The sequence below is a fragment of the Electrophorus electricus genome, chromosome 17 (assembly GCF_013358815.1).
Source record: "Electrophorus electricus isolate fEleEle1 chromosome 17, fEleEle1.pri, whole genome shotgun sequence".
In the NCBI taxonomy this organism is placed as follows: domain Eukaryota; kingdom Metazoa; phylum Chordata; class Actinopteri; order Gymnotiformes; family Gymnotidae; genus Electrophorus; species Electrophorus electricus.
In genome coordinates this window covers 3174561-3184182 of record NC_049551.1, presented here as the reverse complement: position 1 = coordinate 3184182, position 9622 = coordinate 3174561, and the positions used below count along the sequence as shown (strand labels likewise).

Here is a 9622-nt window from a genome sequence, read left to right as displayed (position 1 = left end):
AGAGACATGGGGCCAATCGAATCATCATCTTTCTCTAGAACAACCCAAGCAGAATGCAGCATCGCACAAAGCTTTTCACGCATACCAACTGGTTCGCTGTCATGGGAGAGGTGAGTAGGCTAAGGTCTTGAAATGAATCCAGTGTATGAATGGCAGATGTAGGATATCCATGGAACATTGAAGAAATGGATGATGGAGCAAAAAAATAAAAAAGGAAAAAAAAAGTAAACTCAAACGTCAATGAATGAGAAATCCTTCAGCGATGATCAGAGAACGACTCCACAATTCAGCAACTCATTCTCTCCCTTCACTTTTTAACATTCGTTTCCATTCGAGATGCCGGACCAAACGGGGCGAATTGTAGAAGAGAGTAAACCAAAAAAAAAGTGGGATTAGAGTGTTTGGTGGTAGCTGAGTTTCGTGAGGTTGCGATGACCGAAGCGGAGGCGATGTCTCCTCTGAAGGGATACAGGAGGACGTGTTAAAGAACCAGAGCAACTCAGGACATCTGCAAAGAAAAAAAAAAAAGATTAGTCATAGGTCGTACTCTCACTGCAGAGAAACGCGGGCACCGCCCTTTCTGCGCCAAAACTGCGTCAAACTCCACCTCCACCTAACCAAACTCCACCCCTACCTAAAATCTGATACCTCCCTCTTATCTTTAAAACTAACAAACTGGCATTAAAAAATATTGTTAAAAAGATTAAATAAATACAACTGAAATGGTATAGCAAATGCATCGTTTTGTAAAATAAAAGATTTTGTTATGAGTGAATTAGTATTAGTTTTTCCTTTTAGAAAAGCCAATATAAATTGAGTTTGCTGGTGACATGGTGGGCTAAGACAGTCTCTCAAGGTCTGGCCCCAAAAAAGTAGTCCAAGGACAAAGATGGAGGCAAAATCACTGCTTGTCCTACATGAATTTGCAAAAACTAAATGAATTTTCATTTATAATTTTCAAAAGCATGCTTTTTTTTTCCCGTCCAGAAATGGTGACTGTAATGTTTTCTCACATAGATCATCAACCTAAAAGCACAGCACATCTGCCCACAGAGTGCCTATTCGGTTAGGGAAACAACCCCAGTCTTCAGACTCGCCATCCATCTGAGGGGTAACCTTGTTACTCTCATACTTATCATTTCCCTGGAGATGGTTTAGTCACAATGGGATAAATGGTTGCGCTAATCAACTCTTAAGGTCCAGCAACTGGACCACTTAGTAAGATGAAAAGGAACAGGACAAACATGACCAGGGGTGAGGGTTTGAGATGGGCATGGGCATTTTGATGTTCTGTAAAGTGGAAAGCATTGGTCTAAGAGCATAATGGACAATGTATGAATGAGTGAATCAATGAAATAGCAAGATCTCCTTTCAAGAGTTCTGTTCTTACCATGTTTCTGAGGATGGACTGACACCTTCTTGGGAGGATCCACCCTGTAAGATTTATGCAGTTGGTGTATATCTGTATATGATTTAAAAGAGAATCTGCAGTCTTATTTTTGCTCTCTTAAGAAAAATGTTTAAAAGTGCTTGTTCCAGCAACATTTGCCAGTACAAACTTACAAAAAGCTGGAGAATGGCTTTCAAGATACCAGTGTCCTCTTGGTCCAGGAACACCCTGTCAGATTTGACGCAATTCTGTGAAAAGAAAAGTAAAACAAGTTAAGCACTCATCACCCGATACCATTCTGTAAATTCCATACCTCAGTTCTGGACTTGCTCCGGCACCGTCCAACCAGTGAGCGAGGACGAGGATCTTGCTGTGGTTGTGGCGCTGGCGGCTAAGAGAGGGCGGTTAGGGTAAGTCAGTGGTGCTGCTCTGAGCCACCCGGGCGTCCAGACTGGGCAGCCGACTGACCCAGACTGAAGACAGAATCTCCTGATTGTCTCCTCCAGCACCCCCTTGTCATCTGCCCCTCCCACCACCTTAAGGTGGGGGTCACTCGTGATCTTCTGGGATAGGTGGGGTGCGAAAGAGAGGCTTAGTGGGGCGGGGCAGGGTGTGGGCCGCTTCAGGGGGTAAAAGGGGTCCCGTTCCGCATTTCATAAATATTAATACAGTCTACCCTCTCCTGAAGGGGGGCAGATTCTTTAATTTTGTTAGAGGGGGAAGTGCTTTATTCATTTAATGGCTTTTATTAGTGCCCAGACTTCAACTCTTTCATTAGCTAAAGTGCTGCTATAATTTACAGGAGAAAGTGCGGCAGGGGGGAGGGGCGGAGCCAAAGGAGTGCTGCATTTGCTATCTGATGGAGCCAGGCTACCATACACACACACACGCGTGCTCCAACCATACATCCAACATCTTTCTGCTTCCATTTCATTGCTGCTGAACTCAATAACCCCTCCAGATGAATGGCATGCTTTTTAAGCAGACTGTAACTGTTTTTTTTGTTTTGTTTTGTTTTGTTTTGTTTTTCTGAAGAAGTGTCAGACTTGTGTTGGTGTGTTGCAGCTCAGGTTGCATCAAGAGGTTTTTGAACCTGGTCTCAGTGTATGAAGGCACAGCCAATCTCAGTACGTTTCAAGACTTAAACCATTGATATGAAGCTGTTCTAGGGGAACTTGCAGCTATAATAACATGGTTATTATTACTGAATGAATTATTGTAGTGAATAACGCATTTTTCAACTAAGCTTGTACCAAAAATAGCTTTACATCATTTCCTTAACTGCTTTCAAAGAAAGGTTTTTTTGGGATCTTGCTGCTTGAAACCGAGTTGGCTAAAAGCATTGCTCTGCAGAAGTCATCTTAAGAGACAACTCACTGGTTTCACTGGGGCATTTCCCACTATCAGTCCATCACCTGCATGTTGACTGCACTATGACCATCACTGACATATTGGACCTCTGTGTAAAGTACTGAGGCCAGTGCAATCCACCATCTCACAAAGTGTCCCACAATTGTCAATACACAGGTTCTTCCAAAAAACCAAAACAAAACAAAAAACCCATGAAACAAATAAGATTAGAAAGATATGCATTATTATCACAGAAACATAAAGCAAGACACACATTTTTAATCGTCTGATTATTTAGAGAGCGTCTTCCTTTTTCTGACGAGCTGGATCCTTTCGTGCCGCTGATCCTCTAAGGCACGGGTGGCCAACCACTCGCCGCCCGGATCTTCAGTTCATTTCATGTCTTTTTTTAATACACATTTTGTTGCATATTTGTAGCCTTCCTGCGTACCAGAGACCATGATGCCTGAATCTTTGCCCGTGTTATGGGAACTGACTCCTGGCTGGAAGAAACCAAGTTTGTTGCCATGGCAACGTTGCGACGTCAACCAGCTGTCGAAGTATGCCAGTGTCCGGGAAATGTAAAGCTAAACATCAGCACGAACATCTTTACTGCAGTGGAAAGATTTATCTTTTTCACCGCGCTGAAAGGGAAACCATTCTGTTTAAAATGCCCAACGTCACCATCACATTTTAAAACTTACAAAATACCACCCTAGTGAGCCGCTTAGCTTTACAAGCTAAAAGGTCCCCACAGGTGCCGCCCTTCAGCTGACGGGCCTCGCGGTATTCATACAGATATATAACATTTCTTTGAAAAATATAACATTTCGAATACCACAAAAATTGAATTATTCTAACAGCCTGCGTGCTGGATGAACTACAGTTTGTAGGTACTGTGCAGTGAAATCCGACAAGCCTTTTTCAAACGCCAGTCAGACTCGGTCCTGGCAGCCGACACTGGATATCGTTCGTTCCAAAAAGTCACTGAAAAGGAAGTGTGTGAAAAGTTGCCTCAGCGATACGAACCGTATCAGTCCTCCAATTGTCACGACGGTTAAACACGGAATATCGAATGTGTCATATATAATCTTGAGAAATGGCAGTATTTCACCAGCATTGGGCTCAGTGAGTCTTCTGCACAATAGAAGTTGTAGTTGGCAATTTTTGTGTGTTCAGTACCAGTGTTTGACTCGACCTACGTTTGTGAATCGATTTTTTTTGTACCCTGACCCCAACTCTAACACTAAAATTACTGAATTATTACGAGTAGCAACAACTGAATCCAAGACAGATTTGATCGTGGAAAGTAAAACGCTAGTCTCACTAAACTCAAACTATACGGCTACATGACAGGTAGGAAAACCTGACTCGTCATAAAAGCTGTATAGGGGTCTATAGGATTAACTTTAATGGTAGTCCAGGTATTTTTCCACGTACTGGATAATCTTTTTGGTCGTATACTGTATGCGGCAAACGTCCTGGAGCTCAGTTAATAGCGAATGCAAAAAGATGGAACTGCTATAGTAATGCTAACATAGGTGTGTGGAGTTACAGATTTGCGTAAATATATGTTGAGAAATGCCATATTATTTTCTTTTTATCTTAACTATGAAGTTACCATTGTTTTTTTCCGTCATGTTGTTTGCTAGTTCGCAAGCCTCTCATTTTCCATTATTTTTTGTAGTTGGTTGCACTTGCTTAATAAAAGAACATTTAAATGCAATGCAGACAATAAAATAGCTTGTGGGTCCCTGTAGCGGTACGTTTTTGTGTTTGTGTTTGGTTGGCGACTCCTTCCCTGCATGGTGATTGGTAAAGCACACGTTAGCCCCTGTGCTAGGCTTTATATACTAAGAGCTCTGGTTTATCATACTGATTTACAGGCAGACGAAGTAGATTACTCACTCATGTTGTTGTCTCACCAGATTGACTTGATTCCCTAATTTCATAACTGACACTGAAATGACCGCACCCAAGTGTTCTCCTTACATTTATTGTAAAAAACAAACAAGGAAACCAACTTGGTTACTGGGGCGGGGCGGGGCGGGGGGGGGGGGGGGGGGGGTGTACGACGACAATATTTCATGCACCATTTTGGACTATTATTGATTTTAATATTGCCAGGGAAAAACATGAAATGTGCAACTTCAGGCTATGGATTTTATTTAAACTTACAAAGACAACAGGTTGTTTTCCTTTTTTTAATGGCATTCATCCCACCTTTGGCTTTAATGCATGTTTGAACAGAAAACGCACATTTACTGCACATTCATATAGAGATGTGTAATAAAGTCCAAGGGGTATTGGGGAGATCACCATACGATGTTGGTATCATGGGTAGTGCTTTGGGCCTCCGGAAGAGTCCCAGCACTAACTAGAAGAGAGTGGGTCAGTCATGTAAAGCGATAAGAGTCTTTTCATTTCTTAACCAGCTGAATGACATCCTCGTCCTCCAGCACATGGTCTTTGCCCACCTTCTGAGGGTTGTGCTTCACAGAGGAGCCCCACACCAAAGCACTGCACAGAGGGGTGGCAGGATTTGAGGTCAAAGGTTAGACAAGTCAGGCCACACCAGATTAATCCCACAATTTATGCATATTTCATACCCTACACTAAGGATGCCCTGGTCTGCTCTTGGCTATGAACTGAAGTAAACTTTAGCAAGGTTACTTAAAGTCTGGTTCACTACTGTAAAACATATTGCTCTAAAACGTTAAAACACTCCTGTAGCTCTTTATGAGCTGCTCCAGTTAAATTAGGGTTGGAACTAAACCCTGTAGATGGCATATCGGTTTCTGCTTGATCTTGCCTTGTCCTGGTCATCTGGCACATTGTAAAGATGATTTCCAAAGCACAGGAATGGCACCCAACCCAACCAGTCGATGTCAGAAGGCAGATAAGCAGGTGGAGGGCCACAGTCTGGACAAAGGCGGCCTGGAGCCATTTAGGATGATGAATCAGTAGCTACTTACTACTTGAACTCCTTGATGAGGTTTTTGTGGATTTTCAGACAGAAGTCTTCAACAGATGTCCAACCATCTGGAAGCACCACAGGAGCCGTGTAGTCAGGTAGCTGTCCCTTTGGTTTGGTGTATCTGAGAAATTAACATTTAAATGGTTCATTTTGTGTTTTGCTATACTTCACCAGATGTAAAGTCAAACACAATCCACACTTTCAAGTATTTAACAGGCATTAATATGAGCACTGCCACACTGTAATTTTGATAATGAGTACTGTTTCTTTTGGCTGACATAATTCTAATAACTGCCTGTTATGGATAAGCATAATACTGTCTCCAGGCTGCAGACAGGTCTCCTCCACTTGCGTCTCCCTCTGTGGCTGCCTGAGGGACTGGCTGTATGGGGAAGCTGCTCACATGCGCACTAGGTGTAGGTAGTCCCAGATCTTCTCCAGCAGGTCATCAAAGTTCCAGCGGTGGTGGGCTGAGATTGGCACACAGTGGGGAACTTTGTAGATGATGTCCAGCTCTTCAATGGAGATCTGGTCGATTTTGTTCAAGACGTAAATGCAAGGGATATAAACTCTGGCAAGGCAAAGGAGAAACAGTGAGAGAATAACATCTGCATTCCTTGGCAGAGACAAGGGCACTAATTAATACATCATTGCCAACTAAAATGACATCAAAAGTGCTTATTTTTGTCTATTGCAGTAAGTAGTCCTGATATAAGGGGTTAAGGGGATCTACAGTAAAGGGATAAGGGGGCCTATAATAAGTCACACTACAGTGAGGGGGTAAGAGACCCTACAGTGAGCATCTACCTGTTTCCCTCCACCACATCTATGAGGTCGTCAGCTGTACAGTCGCTTCGCAGGGTCACGTCAGCGTTGTGAATTTTGTACTCGGCCAGAATGCTTTTCACTGTATCGCCATCAAGCTCACTTTGAGCACACTGCGAGACAAGAGTAAACACAGAGACAAAGCGAGAGCAAAATGAGACAATACTCCAGCAAGAAGGAGCATCCCTAGCCATCCTCCAACTCATCAGTGGTCAGTCGCTAATCACAAGACCACTGCCAACTTAAAATTCTTCGGGTGGCAGACCAATCTCAAAGCAGCAATGACAGTGACATACTCATGCCATCCACAGTACCCTTCTCATATCAGGTACAGAACTGTCCCAGGAGCCTGTGCATGTCACCAGGGGCTTAAGAGCGGCTCTCTGCATCCAAAAAACATCCACCCAACAGTAGACCTTTGATGAGAAACTAACCGCTGATGAGTCGAAGGATAGTTAACACAAACTGATGCCAATAGTACATCTACAGCAAAAGCTGCTAGTAAATGAACATTTCTAATGAGTGTATAGATCCTAATTCAAGACTTTTATTTTGATAAACGTGGGTCAATGAAGCATAGCCTGCTCTGTGGCACATACAGTAGCAGTGAAGTTGATGCCACCCTTGTCCTTCTTCTTAAATCCGATGTTGGGCGGCTGCTTGTTCAGACGGATGCCGAATCCCTCCAGCTCGTGCTCGATCAGCTTCTTGTGCCCGAGGGGTTTCAGCACGTCCAGAACGATCAGGATGAGGTTACATGTACGAGCCACTGGGAAGGCAGGACGCAGACCATGAGGGCACCAAGAACTGCAACAAGCCTGGTGTATGGGTGGAACCTGATTTTTGATGTTTTTAGTTTTTACCTGCAATTACCTGCCGCCCTCTGCCTTTCCCATCCTTGGCTCCTTCTATGATACCTGGAAGATCTAGAAGCTAAAACATTGTGACAGACAGCAGTTCAGTATGGCAGACCACTAAACATTAAACAGCTGTTTGAACACATGGATTTAACTTGTGGTCTTTAAAACAAAAATTTACATCATTTGACATAGGCAGATATAGGAACGCTTTTAATGTTCTCATGCAGTGTGTGTGACATTTAAAAACACAGCAAGAATATATTGACATAATATGCACTTGTAACATTAACCTCTTAAGCTCCAAGGACTTATTGTGGGCTCCAGACTTTCATTCCACACTCTTGTAACCACATACCATTCATATTTGTTTCAATGTATATTGCACAGAAGTCACTGAAGAATGATCTTGGAGTTTAGGATGTTGAGAGACATTTATTGAGACTGAACCTGGATTTTGGCTCCTTTGTAGCGGATGACTCCTGGAACAGTGGTGAGTGTGGTGAACTCATAGGCAGCCACCTCAGAGTAGACCCCCGCCAAGTTACTAAGCAGTGTGGACTTTCCCACAGAGGGGAAGCCAACAAAGCCGACACGTGCATCTCCCGTCTTCGCCACATCGAAGCCTGAAACGCAGAAGCATTTGTTGCATCTCAGTGGGTCACAGCTGGTAGTTGACTGATATGGGTGTCAGCTGACACTTAGAGAGCAGGGAGGTCAGTGGTAAATATATAATGCTGATATGCTGTTCGGTTGTTTTTGCATCCTATTACATTTCACAATTTAACAACAACAAATGAGAAACAACAAAATGACTGAATTTGAACAATCACTTAACACTTATTGTCTGTATTAACTGTTTGCTTAAGTAGATGTGCAGTGTCTGCAGTGCACTTATTTTAAATAAAAGTTCTATAAACTAAATACATGTCCACAGTCTAAAGAAAATAGTTTAAAAAAAAAAAATTTAAACAACCAGCTTCCACTTATCACTTTAGATGATCTTATAACTGGCATTTAACTGACCAATCACTATTCTCAAACTATTCCATGTTTGTTATTAAAGTTAAGCCTAGTTAACTTTATTCTGACCCCACTTAGAGGAAATGTATGATCGGACACCCTGATGGCCTTTATTAGGACTGAGATGGAATAGAGCACAACGGCCCCGTGAGGTCCACCGACGTCCATCCTCGTACCTTCTCCCGTGCCTCCCCCGCCGCCTCCTTTAGGAGTGATGAGCTCTCTCCGGAGTTTGGCCAGTCGAGCCTTCAGCAGACCTAAGTGATGCGCGGTGGCCTTGTTCTTTTGGGTACGAGCCATCTGCAACACAACAGAACAGTTTAGCGCCCGAGTCCGGCAAACAACTCAAGATCGCCGTCAGGTCCTTCCGAGCAAGCGCAGCACAGCCAAACCACTCAAACAAATCAAACGGACACCAGAGTACTATCTGGATAAATATCAGGACAGACGTATCTTCTGTGTTTAGTTTGTAATGGGATCACATGCACCAACTCGTGCTAGGACTCGTTTGCTACCAGCCTGCGACGCAGGTGTATTGTCAGAGTAAGTGTACTACTTAGACAGCAAAAATCGCAGTCCTCATGATCTATAGTCATAGCCAGCAAGTAGACAGAGTTAGTTAGCCGGCCGGGTTGAACTGTCCTGGGAGGTTCAAGAAATCAACAAGCTAGTTAGCGTTAGTTAACGCTGTATCAATTTGTTGCAAGCCAAACTAAACACATAGTAAATTATCTTGCTACTTAAAATCCCATCAAAACAATCAAAAGGCTATAAAGTGGATCCGTGGTTCAGTAACATTTACTCGCGGGGTTCTGCTCAAAGCTGCTGAGCAGTTAGCATAGTATAGCTAATCAGCTACTCGAACAAGCTACATAAACCTACCTCATTCTCGATCTCAGCGATTTTGGCAAGCAAACTCATTTTGGTGCTGTTTCTTCCGAACGAACAGTCTAAGGTCTAAAAGGAAAGAACTGCCTACTGTTAGGTTTTGACTTTCTTTACATTAGTAAAGGAGCCCGTTTCCTCACGTATTAGCGTTGAGCTGCTGCATTTAGACGCTGCTAACCGTCATGCTGCCGCACGAGCGACAGACAGCGCTCTCGTGGGAAAGACACGGCGAATTAAGGGATGCATATCCCCACCTAGTGGTAAGGAGGAGATAGTACAAAAATGAAAGATGTTTCTTTGTAAAACTGTAAA

The 9622-nt window shown here is 43.2% G+C and overlaps 1 protein-coding gene and 1 long non-coding RNA gene across 2 annotated transcripts; both read right to left on the bottom strand.

Moving 5' to 3' along the window:
- LOC113575170 lies at positions 1–1841 on the bottom strand. The gene is made up of 4 exons (XR_003410387.2): positions 1704–1841; positions 1564–1638; positions 1391–1434; positions 1–508 (listed from the first exon to the last, which is right to left on the bottom strand). It is a non-coding gene; the product is annotated as an uncharacterized LOC113575170 (long non-coding RNA).
- Positions 1842–4889: 3048 nt separating this feature from the next.
- drg1 (developmentally regulated GTP binding protein 1) lies at positions 4890–9519 on the bottom strand. Its single transcript, XM_027006423.2, has 9 exons — positions 9305–9519; positions 8599–8722; positions 7850–8025; positions 7406–7475; positions 7142–7311; positions 6525–6655; positions 6121–6288; positions 5716–5838; positions 4890–5260 (listed from the first exon to the last, which is right to left on the bottom strand). The coding sequence occupies exons 1-9, from the start codon at positions 9341–9343 to the stop codon at positions 5161–5163; spliced, it is 1101 nt and encodes a 366-aa protein (XP_026862224.1). The 5' UTR covers positions 9344–9519; the 3' UTR covers positions 4890–5160.
- Positions 9520–9622: the final 103 nt, after the last annotated feature.

What these genes read in the sequence shown, in the direction of transcription:
- drg1 (XM_027006423.2), bottom strand. Translation starts at nt 9,343, where the DNA reads ATGAGTTTGCTTGCCAAAATCGCTGAGATCGAGAATGAG. An exon ending in AGGGCGGCAGGTAATTGCAG is followed by an intron (nt 7,312 to 7,405) that starts GTAAAAACTAAA and finishes CTGCCTTCCCAG; the next exon opens with TGGCTCGTACATGTAACCTC. An exon ending in GATGTGGTGGAGGGAAACAG is followed by an intron (nt 6,289 to 6,524) that starts GTAGATGCTCAC and finishes TTGCCTTGCCAG; the next exon opens with AGTTTATATCCCTTGCATTT.